At 44.2% G+C, this 19457-nt stretch overlaps 1 protein-coding gene across 2 annotated transcripts in view; it reads left to right on the top strand.

Moving 5' to 3' along the window:
* Positions 1 to 19457, top strand: part of NEURL2 (neuralized E3 ubiquitin protein ligase 2) — a 67383-nt gene that overhangs the window by 24967 nt on the left and 22959 nt on the right. The window contains exons 2-3 of one of the 2 annotated variants that reach the window (XR_011205469.1): positions 4960 to 5466; positions 11087 to 11165. Coding sequence is in view for 1 of the 2 variants with exons in the window: in XM_069243507.1 (XP_069099608.1) it covers positions 4960 to 5075 (116 nt within the window). In the remaining variant the exon portion in view is untranslated. Of the gene's footprint in view, positions 1 to 4959; positions 5543 to 11086; positions 11166 to 19457 lie in introns of those variants that run through there. The other variant, XM_069243507.1, reaches the window with a different exon arrangement.

Raw genomic sequence — 19457 nt, 5'->3', positions numbered from 1 at the left:
AGCTTCCTTTGAGAGGGTCTCTCCACAAACTGCAGGAGAGTCATACCTAACCTAGCAATCATAGCAGGTTTCCAGAGGTGCCTCACAAAAGCCACTGTTGCCTGAATGTGGGTGCAGGAGGAGGAACAAAGCCATCAAGGAAGCCCTGCTGCAAAACCCGGTCATAGCGTACTTCAACCCCACCAAGGAGTCAGACCTAGTGGTGGGCGCCAGCCCGATTGAGTTAGGTGCTGTACTCTTCCAGCATTTCGGAGATGACGAACTGGTGCCAATCACAATCACCAGCAGGGCTCCCACGGAAACTGAGAAATTATACAGTTACATATAGAAAGAGGTGCTCGCTATCAAGTGTTGGTGCAGCCATTTCCACCTCCAAGGTCACCTGTTCAAAGTAGTGACAGATCACAAGCTACTCGTACCTCTAGTTGCAGGCACAGCACTGCACCTCCCCACCATGGATCTAGAAGAGGAATCTCCAGAAATACCAGATGACTGTTGGATACAGGTACAGAGATGCACTAACCCGGCTGACTATCTTTCGACACACCTCCGTCGATTGCAGGAGAATAAATGCGATCCCACTGCTTGGGCAGATGAGTATGCCAACTGGATCCCGGACATTGGATGCTATCCAACATTAGGGTTGTGACATACGCAGACATGTGTCTCCTGAAAGCAATTAAGCCATCTTGAGAAAACAAGTGGGAAGACTTCCTCAGGCACAGCCACATCAGTGACGTCTCCCAGCGAGACTTGACAACCCTGTAGAACATGCAGAGCAAGCTATACATCACAGAGAAGTGCATCCTCCTGCGAGGGCCCCAACTCATGATCCTGCAACAACTGAGACAGATGATGCTCAACCCAGTCTACACTGGCCAACAATGTGCATCCTAAACCAAAGCCCAGTTGTGACAAAAGATCTGCTTCCCAGCCATGGACATTTCAGTGGATGAACTGGTGGTGACATGCCACTGGTGTCAAGCCAGTCTGAGCACTGAAAGGCCACAGACCATCCCAGCGATGGTACCTGGACAGACATCAGCGTGGACTTTGGGTCCCTACCCAATTGGCACCACACACCCTTTTTCTATCAGATGCATTCTCCAAGTTACCTATAGTGGAGTTGTTCCCAGGTACAAACTTCGATCACTCAAGAAGAGCTCTAGATAAAGTTTTAGCAATTTTCAGCCTCCCATATATAGTGAATAGTAAATACAGCCCACCATTCTAGAACCACGAATTCCGGGAGTACTTGGAAGCCCAAGGAATCAAACATAGGAGGATGAAGCCAGTGGAGGAGTTGAAAGGCAGATGAAGACTCTGAACAAAACAATAAGAATAGGACTAGAGCAGCAAGAGAACATTGAGGACATCATCCAGCGAACCGTGGGGGCCGACCGGCGCACCCCACACAGCACCACCCACTGGGAGCCTGCGGATATCCTGTTTAGGACAGCCGCAGGAGACACCATCCCTCGCCTGCTGTTGGTATAACAAGCTTGCCAGTGCCGCCGAGAGTGGAACAATGTGAGAGCCAGTAGGATAGACAAGCAAAAGAGTCCGGCAACTGAGAGGGTGACTAGGTGCTGGTGCTGAATCATCAACAAAGGGGGAAGCAACCTTGCCACTTTAAAAGTCTGCTTCCCACGTAACCCCGGGACAAAGGCACGTTGGTCAGTGAGGAGAGAGAGGGCAAGAGTGAGTTGCAAGGAACATCTCTGGGTTTATCAAGTGGCTCCCCAACAAAATGGGTGCCAGCTGAAATCTACACTCTTGAGCACCCAACCGAGAACAAGGGAATGATTAAAGTACCATAGAGAACAGGGATGCCTCAGTACCACAACAGGTAGGTCATCCACCCACCACTTGGGATGAAAATCCCAGACCTGAGCCTCAAAACACTTGCATATCTCCAAGTAACCAGGACGTGGGGAGGTGTTCCATGTATATCCTCAGGCCACATGTCCACAAACCATGGAAGCTGCAGGGCTATGTATGTGAGTAATAGATGACACAAGGGACTTGGACAGTCAATGGACAGCAACAGCCACGGCCAAGAGATTGAGGACTCTGCACTGTTAGTAGTGTTTAGAGTTCGTTTTGAAGAAACATTTGAGAGGAATATAATACTACATCAACAGGCGCTCCCCATGATGTCATGCGTGCTTCCTGTCCCCAGGAACGGGGTCAGGGGAATTACAATAATCAGTTGACAGACCAGGGCACAAGGTCTCCACAGTCTGAGTCAGTGAACTGGGCCCCAAGTCTTGGTGGCACACTTAGCCCTGGTGGTTGAGCTGGGGGGCGAGGTGCACCCAGCACATTCACCAGGTCTAAGTTTCCCACTCATGAACTTTAATGTGAATGCACGCACTTGTTCTGTTTGTCACAAGCTTGTGACTGGTATATTGGATTTTCATACAAATTCGGTTGGCAGCGTGCTGTGGCATGTTTTTATTTTGCCCGAAACTACAAATTAGGGGTAAAAATACAAATTTCTTTGTGACTGTTGATTTTCCTTAATTAGTGAATGATAATTTTAAAAAACTTTGTGCCGGATTTACTGCCGCTACCTAGCACTATACATTATCTAATATATATATATATATACACACATGATAACGCTTTCCCCATAAATTGTGTTGGTTCCTTGCCACACATCATGTGATGATCCTCTATTGATGACACTCTGGTACTTATCTTACACCAATTTTGTCTGCCGTTGAGGCATTATTCCAATGTGTCATGTGAAATATGACCCTGAGGCCATAGTGTGATAAAATTCCTGTTTTGTATGTTAGCCTTATCTTCAAATGGAAATGTAGGACACCTCTCTATTGTCTGGATTTCTGGCAAGAACTTGTGGCAGAGTAGGCAAGGGAAAGAAAATATTGGTAACAGTGCTGGCCAAGATAGCACAGGGAGGCAGGGGGGAAAGGGAATCCAAAGGGGAAGCTCTGCACAAGCAAACAAGAACAACAAATCACATAAGGCAACTCAAAAGGCAATTCGACATCCAGAATAACTAACACCCAGGACATGTAAAACATACATATGACAACATTAACAGTAGTTGGATTGTGGGGTAAAACACTCAGGAACTTGCCACAGTTAAGACGGAAGGTCAGTAAGTTCCTCACCACAACTGCTGTTACAGTTACTGACTACAAATACGCACATACTGAATATATATGCAAAGCAGGGTTAGTGGGCTGCTTACTTTAGTGATGTTATAAAAGTAACTTAAAGAGAATACTCACAGTGAACAAGAAACACCACCTAGGACGACAGCTTTTCCACTGACTTCCCACAAACCATGACGATCAAACAGGAACACACACATGAACATGTAAGTTAGTAAGTGCCTGGAAACTAAAATACACAACTACTAAGTTAAAGAGGATTAGTATTCAACAGTAAAGAAGGGTAAATGGTAAGTCTTGGCACAAAGCAAATACAAACCACACTAAGAAACTTGAAGACAATGCTGTAGGGATAAGAAGGCTGCACACTGGAAAGTGTAGTTATGGAAGGAAGAAGCAAGGCAGGAAGTGGAGAAAAAGGTAACTACCGAAAGAGTGAAAGTTTAAGAAAAAAAGATACACTACAGTACTGCTGGCTTAAAAACCAAAGAAATGCAATGCAGGCCTGGGCTAGTTCAGGGAACCAGGAGTAAATTATAAAGTATCTGAAATCTATTGGAAACAAGGATTGGCAATTGCTCAGGAACTCTGGAAACATAGGGTCTATCAAACAGAAACACTGCTATAATAACGTATGCTGGCTTGAAGGAAACTAGGGCGTAAAACAACTCACTATGAACACATGCGTCAGGGTGAGCAGGCTTGCACCTGCCAGACATAGGTGTGCTGGATCCATCCACCCATCCTTGGTCTCCAGGGGTGGGTGGAGAATAGTAGTGAACATGAAATTCTGTGTGTTGACGTTGTTAGCAAACAAAGCAGATTGGCTTCTACAAAACCAGCATGGCAGTCATGGGTATAGTGGAGCGTCTGAAAGCTTAGTTGAACACTAGAAAGTCCCACAGGTTAGCCTCATTAAGGTGGGTACGACAGTGCAGGAAGCAAATCATGCCAAATGTGTCATCTGTCAACTTATCTGGGACCTTAATGCGGTGTTATGACCTGAAGTAATATGTAATATTCTACAAGGGTCCTGGTGTAATGACAATACCCTATTTCCATAGTACCCAGTAGGCACCATGTGACAGTTTTTTATATCTGATAATTAAGTGTGATGTCCTGATGTAAGGAGTGGGATCCATCAGCTGGTAGAGAATCAGAATAGTTAGTTTCAAACATTGTGGTAACATTGACAACATATTCCTCGTCGATATTCTGGGTACAATATTTCTGTAGCATGATATTTGTGCTCAATATTCTGACATGCAAAACCTTCAAATAAATGGGATTCAAATCGTCAATGGTCGGGATGAAATCTTCATGGTGGAGCCAACTAAAGTGAAAAATGATATCGTAGAAAGAATCACAAAGAAAACCTACTGAAAAACACTTCAGACATCACTGCAAACATATTGAATTTGATAAAGAAGAAAACTGTACTGTTTTAGTAAACACCAATGGGAAGTGGTATAAAGCATAAGGAGCTGCCTGCAGACACAGGGCCTCTTACAAGAGCCCCGAGAGCCCTGTTATTTGTGGAGGTGTAGCACACCCAGTAAATACAGATACCGTAGGATGCAATATTTAACTGGTTCCATATTACCCCATTTCAAGCTCCACACTTCGGAATAGCCGATATCATGTTTAACCCTCAGCTTAATTGGGTAGATAGTCGTAGTGACACTTCTGCTTGGGCTGGTAATTTGTAAATGTCACCGTAGTTCTTGATTCTTACCTTTATTTTTTTGTTCTACTGAGGGCATCCTCACAGTTGCTTTGCTAATGTTCTTTTATCTTTCTCCTGTTTTTTCAGTCCCGTCTCTACAGACCCTCTGTCGAATGATCATACAGAAGCACATTGTCCACAGGCTGGCCATCGACTGGCTTGATCTACCCCCAATTCTCAAAAACTTCTGCAAATATGAGTGAAAGCTATTACAAGAACATGATACCCTCTTGCTCATAACGTTCACAAGACTACTGCGTCCTTGCATCAAAGTAATTTCACTGAAAGACAAATGAATTGTCTTTACACCGTCTTCTAACCAAGGCAATGTGGCCTTGACAGCTCATTGACGTAATCGTGACGATTGGCCTCTCCCTGGGACAGTTCTGCCAAAGAGTGTGTACACTGCCGGGGGAGAGTAGGCATTCTACTGGATACAACACATAAAACATAAAAAGGATACTTATCTGAACAGTTGACACATTGTTATGGGTCTGGGGATCTGAAGCATGAGAGTTTACCTGGTTTTCAAACATATCTTATTAGAAGAAGCGCTTATCTCTCACCACATCACTTTGGAGAGGCCTTTTGGGGGTAAGAGTGAGCACTGAATCTGATCTGTGAAACTGGTTTTGATATGTTGTGTGCCAATAAAACAATGCTGCCTGTCTCATGTTTTCTGTTCTACCTAACTCAGTCTAGTCAGTCATTTCATCCAGGATGCGATGGTTCCAAATTGTGATCTAGATAGGCCTTTAACCCACCTTCATGAAAGGGGCCTTCAAATTGAAATGGAGTAGAGAGCTCCAAAAAAGGTCTTGATCATAAAAAGTCATCATGTTATAGAAAAAAATATTTTTAAAGAAGTGGAAATGTAACAGTCACTGTGATATTAATACTTGGTTGCATCATGTTCCATCTCACGATGACACAGAAAGACTTTTTCATACTTCCATGGTATGGATTATGTGCTGAAATGAATCTGCAGTCGTTTCTGGAATGGAACTGATATTTATTTGAAGGCAAGTCTGACTTTTCTTTAAAAAACCAGCAGTCAAGATATATCATGTAATTATATATTTTTATTGTTTCTAATGAATAACCAGACAACTCTTCAAATGCTGATTCAAGTAATAGTTATCAAGAAACATTGGATGTACACATGTACACTAGCAATCGGAGTTACAACTTTACACCCTGCCACCCCGTTACCTTCTATAGCCTCCCTCACATTTTAAGTTTGTATTACTGTTTGTATTTAATTAGGTATTTTGATAAAGCTCAAGCTTGTCGCCTTTGGCTGCACTGGAGAATACAACAAAGTGATGGATGGAATGCTTGGATTAATCTGAGCCATTGGTAATTACAGTTGCTTTGCTTAGTGAGATTCGGACATGCGAACCTCAGATGTGAGACATCTCAACTGAAGAAGCATAGGGGATGAGAATAAAGGACTGTTCCCTTTAGAACGAGGGGCAGTACTGACCTGCGCTAGGTGGGCCTCTGTCTATAGTGGCACATTGGGCAATACAAAATGGGTTAGAATGCTACCCAGAGTGACTGCCAGTGGTTAGACTATTTCTTGGCATTCATCCCAACACCTTTTGGGCCACCAGTATGCTTGGAAATCTGAGACTGATGCAACTTTCCAAGCCTACTACTACCAAAGTTTGTGAATTCCAAAAAGTAGTAAATTCGAACCCTTTAAAGAAGTACTTGTATGGGTGCAGATTTAGTAAGTTCTTTCACTACTTTTTCGGTGCATAGGTCACTGCACATATTTAAGTTCCTGATCAAAGAATGTACATGTTAAACCTCTACTAGAAATCAGGATGGTGAGGAAAAACAACACAGAGCTAGCTACCCTGGCTTTTGGCCCCCAGACTCAACATCCAAGCCAAGAATGAATGTGACACCTTAAACACCCACCCTGAAGTTATGCCCCTGGGTAATTACTTGGGCCACACCCCAATGCATCGTTTTTTGCCACCACTTTTGGATTTTGTCCCTTTAATCGTTTTTCAAATGTACTGGAACAGTTTTCAGTTTTGATTTGTAACCGTTTTTACATATCTATGGAGGAAAGTACCCTTGTTCTTGGCTTGGTTACCCCCTTTTTCTGCCTGATGTCAGTGTGTTTGACTGTGTTCACCAGGACCCCAGTGATTATGCTTTCTCTCCCAAAACACCGTATTCATCCCACAATGGCATAGTGGTGCCTCCAGGTAAGCCTCTAGTATATGGTACCTAGGTACCCAGGGCACTGGGGTTCCAGGGGATCCTTATAGGCTGCAGCAGTTATTCTGCCACCCATAGGGAGCCCATGCAAAGGGTTCTGCAGGCCTGGCATTACAGTCAACGTGAACCGGGTGCATGCACCCGTTTTCACTATAGGTCACTGCACTAGGTCACTATAAGTCACCCCTATGGTAGGCCCTCTCAGCCCAGAGGGCAGGGTGCATGTACCTGTGTGTGAGGGCACCCCTGCCCTAGCAGAGGTGCCCCCACAAACTTCAGACCCAATTTCCTGGACTTTGTGAGTGTGGGGACACCATTTTATGCTTGTATTGGACCTAGGTCACTACCTATGTCCAGCTACATAATCGTAACTCCGAACCAGGCATGTTTGGTATCAAACATGTTGGAATCATACCCCAATACTTTTGCAAGTATTGGTTGTATGATTCCATGCACTCTGGTGGCTCCTTGGAGGACCCCAGCATTGCTTCCACAGACTTCTGAGGTTTTCCAGGCAGCCACAGCTGCTGCCACCTCACAGACAGGTTTCTGCCCTCCTGTTGCTTGAGCAGCTCAAGCCCAGGAAGGCAGAACAAAGGATTTCCTTTGGGAGAAGGGTGTTACACCGTCTCACTTTGGAAATAAGTGTTACATTGCTTGGGAAGGGTAACCTTCCCAAGCCACTGGTATGCAGGGAACTCTGGGAGCATCGGAGTGGTCAGGCAGGTGACGTCAGAGCCCTCTCCTAATTGGTGGTCACCCAGGTAGGTGGCCAATTCCCCTTTCAGGGCTATTTAGGGTCCCTCCTTTGGGTGGTTCCTCGGATTTGGCTTGCAAGATTCCGGCAGGATTCCTCTGCATCCCTTATTTAGACTTCTGTCCACAGAAACTGCACCTGGACTCTCCATGATCCGACAATCTGCATCAAAGACAAAGACTTTGCCTGTAACATTGTTTCTCTGGCTCCTTACAGCTTTTGCAACATTTCCCCAGTCATGCATCCTCTGAGGGCAGCCCATCTTCAAAGAAGAAAAAGAAGAAGGAATCTCCCTTGGAGTGAAGGAGTCACTCCCCTGCATCTGCAGGCACCAACAGCAGTGACAACTGGCTGTGTGGATCCCCTCTCCTGCTGAGCTGCGTGGATTCTGCAACATGGGTGGTGGTCGGAAGTGGTCCAGACGTCCTCTCTACCAGCTGTCCAACTTGGGTGGAGGTAAGCCCTAACTTTCCCACGCAGGACAATACTCAAGTTCACTGCGTCCTTTGCAGCTGCCAAGGCTTGTTGGCACTTCTTCCAAAGGGTCTTCAGTCTTCATGTAGCTCCAGCCCCCAGCACTCCTTCCTGCAACGCACAACTCTCTGAGTGACTCTCCTGCGACGTGGGACTTCTTTTCGTAGTGCTGCGTGGGCTCCATTTGCACCTTCTGTGTCCCCATCCTGTGGGTGCTGCCTGTGCTTCTGTGAGCTCTCTGCGATGCTTAGGGTCCCCTCTGACTCCCCTCCCCCTCTTGGGTTGAGTCCTCCTGGGTCTTGCAGGTCCCCAGCGGCACCACTTTCAGCCAAGTGTGAGTGTTGCCTGCGCCAAGGCTTGTTTGTGGAATTCGGATATGCAAACCTGACTGCAATCTTCCTTCTGGCGTGGGACATCATCTGTATCCTCTAGGAACTCATCTCCAACTCCAGGGCTGCAGTGCTGACTTTCCTTCTGCACTGTTGACCAACTCCTGCAATCCTCATCTTGTTGGGTAGGGGCTTCTGCCCCCACTTGACTCTGCAGTGTCTTCTGGACTTCATCCCCTCTTTCCACAGGTCTTTCTCTTCAAGAATCCACCATTGGTTTCTTGCAGTCATCTCTGGGTTTTGCAATCCTCTTCTTTTCATGTAAGTGGGTGTTCTGGGGTAATTTACCCATGCTTTTCTGGTTGCTAGGGGGTGTTGTGGTACTTACCTTTGTTCTTTCCTGGTACCCCCAGCAACCCTCTACACTCTCCACTTACTGGGTGGGGTGGCACTCTTGCATTCCATGTTTTAGTATATGGTTTGTGCTCCCCCTAGGTCCACTATTCTCTATTGTGTTTTACACTATTTGCCCTGTTTTCTAACTATTCTTATGCCTATTTCTGACAGCTAGTGTATATATCTTGTGTGTTACCTCCTAAGGGAGTATTACATCATAGTCATTTTGGTGTTGTGTTACCATAAAAAAGTACCTTTATTTTTTAACACTGAGTGTATTCTTTCATGTGTCAGTGCTGTGTGACTATAGTGGTATTGCATGAGCTTTGCATGTTTCCTAGATAAGCCTTAGAAGCTCATCCACAGCTATCTCTAGAAAGGTTTGCTTCTAGACACTGCCTACATTTCATTAATTGGGGATACCTGGACCTGGTAGAAGGTGTAAGTACCTTAGGTACCCACCACACACCAGGCCAGCTTCCTACATCCACTCATTTTGTTTTAGCAAGGCATTAACTTTCAATTTCCACCTTTCATTATTTAAGTCTCAGACTACAAGACAGCACAGCTGTTGGTTTGCTTAAGACATCTTGGAGACATTAAGAATGCTGACCTAGGAATGCATTATTCCCATTGCTTGCCATTGGCTTTGTGGTTTCTAACTCACATTTTCTTGCTTTCCATTTGCTGGCTTTATTTGTTTTAGGATGTCCAGCTTGAGTTCATGCCTAAGGTTTGGCCCTTGCCAAAACCTTAATTACAGTATCCTTCCAAGTGCTCCCTTTCTGTAAACAGGCTGGTAATTCTTGGTGCTGTGCATTCAAAGACTGAGGTCGAAAGTCGGGCGCTGTCTTCTGAGGGCGCTTGTTTACTTTTCCTTATCAGATTTCAAAGTGAGTGGATTCAAGTGACAATCTTGCTGGATACTGGGAGAAGGAAAGAGATTGTTTCTAGCACATGACAACATTTAAATGAACTTTGTATGTATTTCAGAATATAACAGAATCAGTAACACAAATTAAGCACATCTGTTGGTATTTCTGAAGTGTTTTTGAAACAAATACTTTAATATGATCAAAACAAATCATTACACTAGGTGATGCAATTTCCACATATTTGCATCTGTGAACTGCATAGTTTTATTAGTAAAACTGCATGTCTGTGCAAATGTAATGGTAATTTCAATTGAAAATGTGTTGTCTGCATGGCAGTGTGCTTCCACTCCATGAATACTCCACTCTAGGCCACTGTACTCTGCTTTGCATCACTCCACACGTCTTGATGCCACTGCACTCTGCACCACTTGACGCTATTGCACTCTACACCACTCTACTCCATGCCACTGTACTCTGCGCCACTCCATTCTGCGCCACTGCACTCTATGGCAACAAAGAAAATATAGAAAAGAGAGAAGTCCACTTTGCTAATGCATGGATCAGTAGGAAAAAGTGCATAATTGTATGTGGTCAAAGACAAACATAGGCCCAAACTGTTCACGATGTGAGAGACGAGTTGTAGTAGATAAAATAATTAGAAACATAGCTGAAACAGGTCACAGCATGAATCATAGGCTACATTGTATACACATTTCCGAGAACGAATGTAGTTTGCAGAACAGTAAACACGTAGGGAGGGAATGCTGATGTGCTTCAGCGCATGAGACTAAAAGACGCTGTGCTTGCTAGCAACATCTATCAATAGCAGGTGCACTACAGTCGCACTCTTGCAATGTGTTGTTAGATATTTTGCAGAGAACTATTGCTTAGTGCAGAAATTATTCGAGATAACAATGTTAAGCAAGCATTTGAAGTAATATGCATGCCACCGATAAATAGAGTTCATTGTGGTTTTGAGTCTATATAAGACGCTGCCTGTTATGTTGCAGTTTGAGTGCAGTTCATTCACAGAGTTGATCTATCCTGCCAGTGATATTCGATAAAAACCTATACTACATTCCCAACCAGAATTGTGTCTCTTCTTCATTTCTCTTTTTGGACAACATTTGGTGTGGCCGAGCCAGGAGCAACTTCCCTTACCCGGACTGCAGCTGAAAGAGGCACCACCTGCACTGGTTGAATAGAATACTACACAGAAATCAGGTGAGCATACACTTGCCTATTCAAACAGGTGGGCAAGGTTTGGAAATGCATGCCTGATTTATGTTTTTTTTGTTTTTCAGAATTCAATGTTATGTTACAGAAATGAAACATGATTTCCCAGTCAGACAGGAAGACTAGATAGTGTGAATCCCCTTTGATACAGAAGGGAGGAATAACAGGTAGTAGTGTATTACCCAGTGGGCAGCTCCTGGAAGAGACATTATTTTGGGAGTGGCCGACAAATATTCCAGTTAGATCCGGAGGGCCAAAGTAGAAGTATTAGGGTGGACCGGGTAACAGGTGTGAACTCTGATGTGGCAAAGAGACGATCACTTCACCGGCCCTGGCAGACCTTGCTCTGAATAAGTCAGACACCCAGATTCCCAGATATCTGGAAGGTGTCTTTAAAGGAGAGTGACCAAGACTGAGGCATCAGTGGGGAGTATGACGTTTAAGTAAGGGGGCAATCAGATAGTTGGTGTCAATTGATTTTGTCCAAAAACACAGTCAGACCCTTGACTGCAAATTCAAAAAGTGCAGTAGTATCACATAGATATCTCCCCATGAGTAAATAGGGTGACATAAAGAGTACAGTATTCCACATTCATAAGGGCCAAAATATAGAGAAGTAGCCGGGGTCCCCTCTAGCTGCCATACAGTCTGATATAAGCGAGGAAGAAAGGGTGCAAGATCTTTGCCATATTTTTGACATTCCAATAGTGTCCTGGAAGTTGGGAAACATTTCAGATAAAAACCCGGGGAGCAACAATAAAACATCCCAAGACAAGTTTAAAGATTAATAAATAAATCCCTATGAATGAGACTGAAGATTCACTGTGGCAGCAAACAGATATAATTTAATTAAAACTAATATTTCAGTGGGCCAATGGACAACCACAAGTGCCCATGTAACACACCTTGGTTTGAAACAATAAAACAGTCACCTATAATAAAGGCTCTCCTTGATGTATTTCTCACAGACATTCACAATTCAGGACTTTAAAAATGAACAGGACACAGGTCTCTTTTTGACGTCTCAACTTCTCGATGAACCAAGGCTCTGAGGGTGAAGATGTGCAACACTTGTGGTATTTTCCTGGGGCCAGACGTTTAAGTGAAGAATTGATCCAATGATGGTAGGCTTCTGCAACCGCATCAGGATCCCTTGGCGGCTTAGGAGAGGTTTGACCAAAAACTGGTTGAGTAGGTCTGGCTTAACAGTGTTCCATGGACGAGATGGTCTGAGTGCTTCTAGCTGAGAAGGGACAGTAGTATTCATTTTTTATTTGAAGAGTGAACATGACTACGAACTAGTGGGAGAGAAGGGAGGCTTGAAAGACATGGATTGTCTGAGAAAACACAATCTAACAGGTTGCCGGCGAAATGTCTAGGTCCTTTGACCTGTAGTGCTAGACCAATGATAGACCATTAGATCTATGCACTCAGCGGCATCTTTATTAATGCCGTTTTCTAAATAAACATTAACATCACCAAGGATGGCAAAATCTGGGGAGCCGACTTTGATGTTTAAAAGTTGACTGAGTTTCAAAGTAGAGGCATCCAAGGGGCCAAGTGGCCTAAAAACCAGAAGGCCATTGAAGGAAAAATTACTAGTGAGTTGAATTTTAAAAGGGTGCTTCTAACTCTTGGGAGCCGGATAGGCCAGAGAAAGAGCCTTTGGACCGGTTATGATAAATGACTGCTTGACCACTGCCTCGTTTGTTCATGCAGTCTAGTCTGAACATAGAGAAATCATTTGGTATTGCAGTGCGTGGTTCTGGGTTGGAAGCTACATATGTACAAAGATTCAATAATGAAGGCAATGTCCAAGTGCTGCAATGGAAAAAAACACTGTAAATTCGAAGGCATGCCCGATGAGTGACCAGGCATTAATAAGAGTGCAATGAATTGTCTCTATTCGATGAGAGCATTTGGAAGGAGTGGAGTGGTCAGGCTCCTAGTTTTTCCGTCCAATACTGTAATACTGCAATTGGGGCAGAAGAGACTCTCTGAAGAACTGTGTAAACATAAAGTTGAATCCTTACATTGCTTCCCTGGTGTATCCAGGCTGAGCACCTCATCCCTGGAATAGTGCACCACAGGACTGGGAGGTAGGGGGAAACTGGCATAGTGGCTGGCGCTAAACACGGACCGAGCACAGACAGGCACGGACGGGCTTGCTTTGGCGTGCCATTGGCACACCCCGTTGCATTGGCGCGTTTTGCATCAATTTCAAGGTCTGCATCCACTGGGGCATGTCAAGGGAGTGGGATGACATGGTCCGCAGCGGCGCTTCCTAAAAACAGTGCAAGGTGTAAAATTAAACTTGGAACCAGGGTGCAGCGACCCCGCATGATCTGCAGTAAGCTCCCTTACGGACAGACACTACTGCTAAATAAAAACAAACTAACAGAACAGAGGAATAAAAACAAGCAAAGCATAAAACAATCAGAAACAGTCCAATATGTGTTGGGCTTGCTGGCCCTCTTAAGATGGCGTTCCTAGGGCACAAGCGGAGCCAGGTGCCTCCAAAAGCGCACTCTAGTGCGTACAAGGAAACAAACAGTGCAGCTACCTCCAATGAGGCTGCACAGATGCGCTTTTGTGGTCAGTTTCAAGGTCTGCATCCACTGGGGCATGTCAGGGGGTGTGGTGACAAGGTGCTCGTGGCTCTTCCTAAAAACAGTGCAAGGTGTAAAATAAAACTCATAACCTCTCTACGCCACTGCACTCTGATACTGTACTCTGCAACATTGCACTCTGCCACTGAACACTGTGCCACTCTACTGTGCACTACTCCCCTCTGCGCCACTTCACTCTATGCCTCTGCACCACTGCACTCTGACATTAAACTCTACTCTGCACCACTCTATGATACTCTACTCTGCACCACTCTACGCCACTTGACTCTACGCTGTGCCAATGCCCTTTGCATCACTCAGCACCACTCTATGCCACTTGACTCTACGCTGTGCCAATGCCCTTTGCATCACTCAGCTCTATACCACTCCACAGTACTATGCATGACTGTAATCTACGCCACAGCATTTTATGCCACTGTACTCTGCAACAGTCCACTCTACTCCATGCCACTCCAGTGTAAGCTATTCTGTGCAACTTCACACTATGCTAATCCAATACACAACAATATGCCACTCCACTCTACAACACTCTATGCCACTCTGCCATTCTACTCTACAACACTACTCTCTACGTCATTAACTTTTAGGCATGCTGAACAGAAGCCACTGTGGTGTACAAAATGGCTAAAACACATTGACAAAGCCAATAGCTCCTGCATGGGAGAGACCTATTGGCTTTGCCGATACTTGTTTCTTCCTGAAATCAGGTTTACAAGTATTGTTAAACTTGAAAAGTGAAGATGGTGTAAAAAATAAATACAGGCTCTTCATCAATCAAACGAATCTCTCTACACCATGAGTCAACTTGGAAGCTTTATGCTAGCAAAATCAACCAACAAAACATACAAACATACCAATCTTTTGATGCCCACTCAACAACACTACAAGTTTCTCAAAAACGACTTCATGGATTTAATCCAAACAAAAAACAAGCAGTTGCAATGCAATGGGTCTCGCATTTGCTGGAGTTAGAGCTATTAGTGTTGTAAAATCCTAACCAGAATTTTCTAGCCACATAAATTGAAAATGAAAAGTAATACAGTTTCACATAAGCAATCTGATTCACAGCGCCAAGCCATGAGCATGAAGGTGCACACAAAAGGAAAAAAAAGATCGCTCTCAGTCAAACGTACTGGCAAAAGTGCAATTAGGCTTGTAACAGGGGCGATGTCCAAGGTGGTAACTAAACCTCCCCAGGGAGGGACAAACGTAAAGCATTTACAAACGAAAATAAAGGATTTTCGAAGGGCAAGCCCATGAACGAGTGATAGTGATGGGCATGAGGAGGGCGTAGTTAAAAGCCCAGATACATACTATCAAGTCGGAAAAGCAGTTTTTGCGCGCTCCTATACTCGACCTAAAAAGCACAACTTCTGAGTAATAATTTCTACTTTAATTTGAAGTCTGATGTAATTCTGTCATTTTTGTTGTGGCATAAAATGAAAATTCAGACGGGAGCTAAAATGCAAAAACGTGCTCCTTTGGCATAAAGCGTGGCATGTCAAAACTTGGCTAGGGGAACCCAGCGAGTACCAAATTTTGCGCATATTCAGTAAAAAGCCCCAAAGTTATTAGCAACCCACCTAATACCTTTTCAATATAAAGTACATCTACACCATAATGACATAGTAGCTACCTCCAACTGTGCATTATTTTACTCATGTGTACTGCCAGTCTGACAAGTATGCATCGTGCCACTCAAAAAAGGGTGTTATAAGGATCCCATGAGGATCCCATCATTTACTCCTTTTGCCAAACTGCACAAAACAAAAAACGGCCTCCTATGTCATAATTTCACAAAATATTTGGGAGACTTTGTGTATTGCAGCATTTATATAAAACTTATTTTCAATAATTCTATCCCCCTAGAACTTATTTCCTCACCTCAATCCCCCATCATGATGAAGCATTTCTGATTGTTACCCCAACATTTTATATGTATGATTCAGACCCTCTACCCATTCTCATTACTTGTATAAAAATTTGCTACACAATTGTTTTATTTTTGTATTTTGCTACAAAGGTACGAGTTACAAAATGCAATAAAACCGAGCCAGTGGCTGTGATGCTGTTTTCTAGAATTAGATGACGTCACTAACAAGCTGTGACACGTTCTAGGACGGCGACGTAAATGGCAGACATGCTGCTTCTGGAACGAGGCGACATCACTGGCTGGGACGCTGATTTTAGAATGCAGTGGCATTAGCGCCTGTGATGCTGTTTCTAGAATACTGTGATGTCACTGCTTGTGATACTTCCTCTTTGTGATCCATATTCTCACAAGCTCCCCAGTGGTCTGCGGTCATCACTGGGTTAATGTCACAATTCATAAAAGAACACCCTCCCTCAAATGTTTTATCTTCGAAACAAGGTAAGCTGGTTTTAGTGCGGTATCATCATCAGAAAATTAAGGCAACGCTCGGGCCCAATCACAAAGGGTAAAATAAATACACAGGTTTATGATGAGCCCGTCACCAGGCGTTCTGTTTCTGCCATCAAATCAACCCAAACCTATCTAGAAAGGCCTAGAAACGGATCTCGAGCTACGATGATATACTTGGCAGCACTTAGCACTAGGTGCCAGCACTACCACCTGCGCTGTAACTTGAAGAAAACTAGCGCGGAAGGGGGATCCGGGATACTGTATAAACACATTCCAGAGCCCCCAGGCGTCCCGTCCTCCAGCTGGCAGTCTGACAGCATGCGGGCCTAGTGTCCAGGCGCCTGAAAATGAGCCGATATACGACAAGGCTCTGAAACCTCTTTACTACAGGCCCCTGCAAATAGACCCCCATGCCGGAGTTGTGAGGTGGCTGCCGTTCAGATCTTATCTTTACAATGTTTCAAAATAAAACGTGTATTCTGTTTTTAATTATGACCACACCCATGTTGTGTGTACATTAGGACAGTCGGAGTTCAATGTTACTGCCGAAAATGTGTTTAGAAAAAGTCACATGCTTAGGGCCCAGCATTGTTGACCTCCCTTAGGTCAGTCAGGGCTGTATTTACATTAAATCACTATAGCTAGAATAGCTACCTAAAATGGCCACAAGAGGGAGACTTTGCTGGTAGGAGACTAGGATCACCCAAACATAAATATATGTGTTTAGGTCAAGCATAAGTGTAGGACCTCTTGCATACTTTTAAGAATACTTCTTCTGTAGGGCTTCAGCTATTTCATTTAGTTTCAGTGTCATTTAAAAATCATTGCTTGGTAGTGGTCAGTCATGCCTCTTTGTCCCTCCTTCCTCTGTGTGGGAACAGAGACTACCTGATGTATTATTACGCTTTGTCCTGTTTATCTGGTCGGTAGGGGACTTCTTTTTTTACTTTGTTTCTTGCTCCTGTCCAGAGACACTTCCCTTTTCATTTGCATAACATTCTTGCTCTGAGCTTAGCTGTAAACAAGGCTATGCATCAGGCTATCCTGGTCACATCTGGTCTTCATGGGCTCTCTGCGCCCTCTCTCAGCTGCCTGTCTCCTGCCCTTCCTCGGCTTGGATTTTCTTAACCAAATGTACCTGCCTTTGATCCCCAGAGTGGAGGATCACTTGTAATTGCTTATAGCCTATGTACCCAGCTCTACCAGGCCTCCGCAATACATAGAGACAGTGCCCACTTCTGCTCAATTCTTGGATCTCACTCGCAGTTCCATCAGTGCACCTCAGTTCACACACTCCAAGCGCCTCAGCTGTGCCAGAACCCCACACACGCTGTCTGCCAGAGCACCTCAGTTCTTACAGTCAGTACACGCTGATGTTCCAGTACTGGGACCATGGGTGCAGCTCCATCAGTGCACCTTAGTTCACACACTCCAAGCGCCTTAGCCGTGCCTGTGCCAGAACCCCATACACGCTGTTTGCCAGAGCACCTCAGTTCTTACAGTCAATACACACTGCTATTCCAGTACTGGGACCTCGGGTGCAGCTCCATCAGTTCTACCCCGATGAGGTCACCTCCTTTCCTATATTGGGACCCCGCTCACATACAATTTCATTACAGCAGCTCAATTCTAATATTCGGTCCCATTGCCAAGCCAATACTGGATCCAAAGGAGCAAAACACAGCTCAGCCAGTGCACCTCAGGTCTAACATCCAACACCACTGTTGGTGGGAACCACCACAGCTCCGCTGGAATCTATCAATTCTAACATTCAGTGCATGTTTCTTCTCTGTACTAAGGCTTATACACATGCCCCTAGCTTCTGTGGTTTAGAGGCAAAGCCACTCCTATGCTGGGCCCTACTCGCAGCTACACCAAGGCACCTCCAAGCTAATACTATGCAACACTGGCATGCCAGTACTAGGTTCCACACATAGCTCCATTAACATACCTCACTTCTGACCTTGTGTGCCCATTACTATTCTAGTACTGCAGTTCACATGCAATACTGTCAGTGCACCTCAACCCTGGCCTGCAGTGTACCGTTATTCCAATACCAGGAATTACACAGCACTGCATTTCTCATTCTTCTCCCGCTACTTTTCTGTGATTCCAACACTGGGCAGGGACACAGCGCTGTCTATACCCTCAATCCTGATCTGAAGCACCCCAATATTGCTGTACTGGAGTTCACATATAACTCTGCTAATGCTCCACCTGCTGTTCTGAGGTGCCCCCTCTGTTCCACACTCTGACTTCTGTTTGAGGACATGCAGGAGCCAATTAAATCTATTCTTAGCTGCCATCTTTATTTAAGAGGGTCTCTTTCACCTGTCTCACTCCATTCTTTCATTTACTCTTGTTTTCTTTCATCCTCACTTTTCTCTTTCCAGCTCCTAAAATCCACACGTTAAAAGTGTTGCTCTCTTTCAAATGTTTATTTCTGCTACTCTCCTTTTTTTAAATTTCCCTCTTCCTAAGTCCTCTTTCAAACTCACAAAAAATTGGTTATTTCTTTCCTTGTTTCATTCCTCTCTTTTTTCTTCATCAGGCATTTGATTTTTCACTATTTTTTCTCCCTTCATTCTTTTTTTTGTCTTTTTTATTTGCTCTTTCCTTTGTCTCGGTATGCGTCCTTTCACCTTTTTTTTTTAAAGATTTTTCTTCCTTCCTTTCTCTGGTGTGTTTCTGATCATTATCTGTCAATTCACGTTTTATTACAAATCCCTCTTTTCCCCGTCTGTATGCGGTAGCCACAAGTTATATGTGGGAACTGTATCAGTACATACATGCCCCGGTTCTTTCTCTGCTTGTTTCTCTCACCATCTCTTTTTTTTCTGTAATGTTCATTTTTCTCTTTCGTTTCACACTTCTCTCATTTTTTCCTCTTTATCTTTCGTTTGCTAGCTTCCTTCCCTTTTTTCTTTTGTCTCCCATGCCTGCTCTATTTCTTCTCTAAGTTGTGTTTTCATTTTCTCATTCTTCCTTTCCCTTCTTTCATTTCTTTGCAACCCTTTCTCTTTTTTCCTTTTGTGTGTTGTCTTCCTTTTGCATCTCTTTTTCTGCTACATCCGTCTTTTTCCCAGGAGGCCTAGTTATCAATAGTGCAACAGTTGCAGTGGCATTAAAGCTCAGAGACCTGGGCACCTCACTCAACTCTATTTACTGTTCTATTTTCCTACCGAAATTTTTTACTCCAAGGCCCTTGACACAGTTACTACACGACTTTTCCTCTCCATCTTTACTCACTACTCCCGCTTTTCTTTC

Source organism: Pleurodeles waltl, chromosome 7 (genome assembly GCF_031143425.1).
Source record: "Pleurodeles waltl isolate 20211129_DDA chromosome 7, aPleWal1.hap1.20221129, whole genome shotgun sequence".
NCBI classification, from domain to species: domain Eukaryota; kingdom Metazoa; phylum Chordata; class Amphibia; order Caudata; family Salamandridae; genus Pleurodeles; species Pleurodeles waltl.
This window is presented reverse-complemented; position numbering and strand designations above follow the sequence as displayed.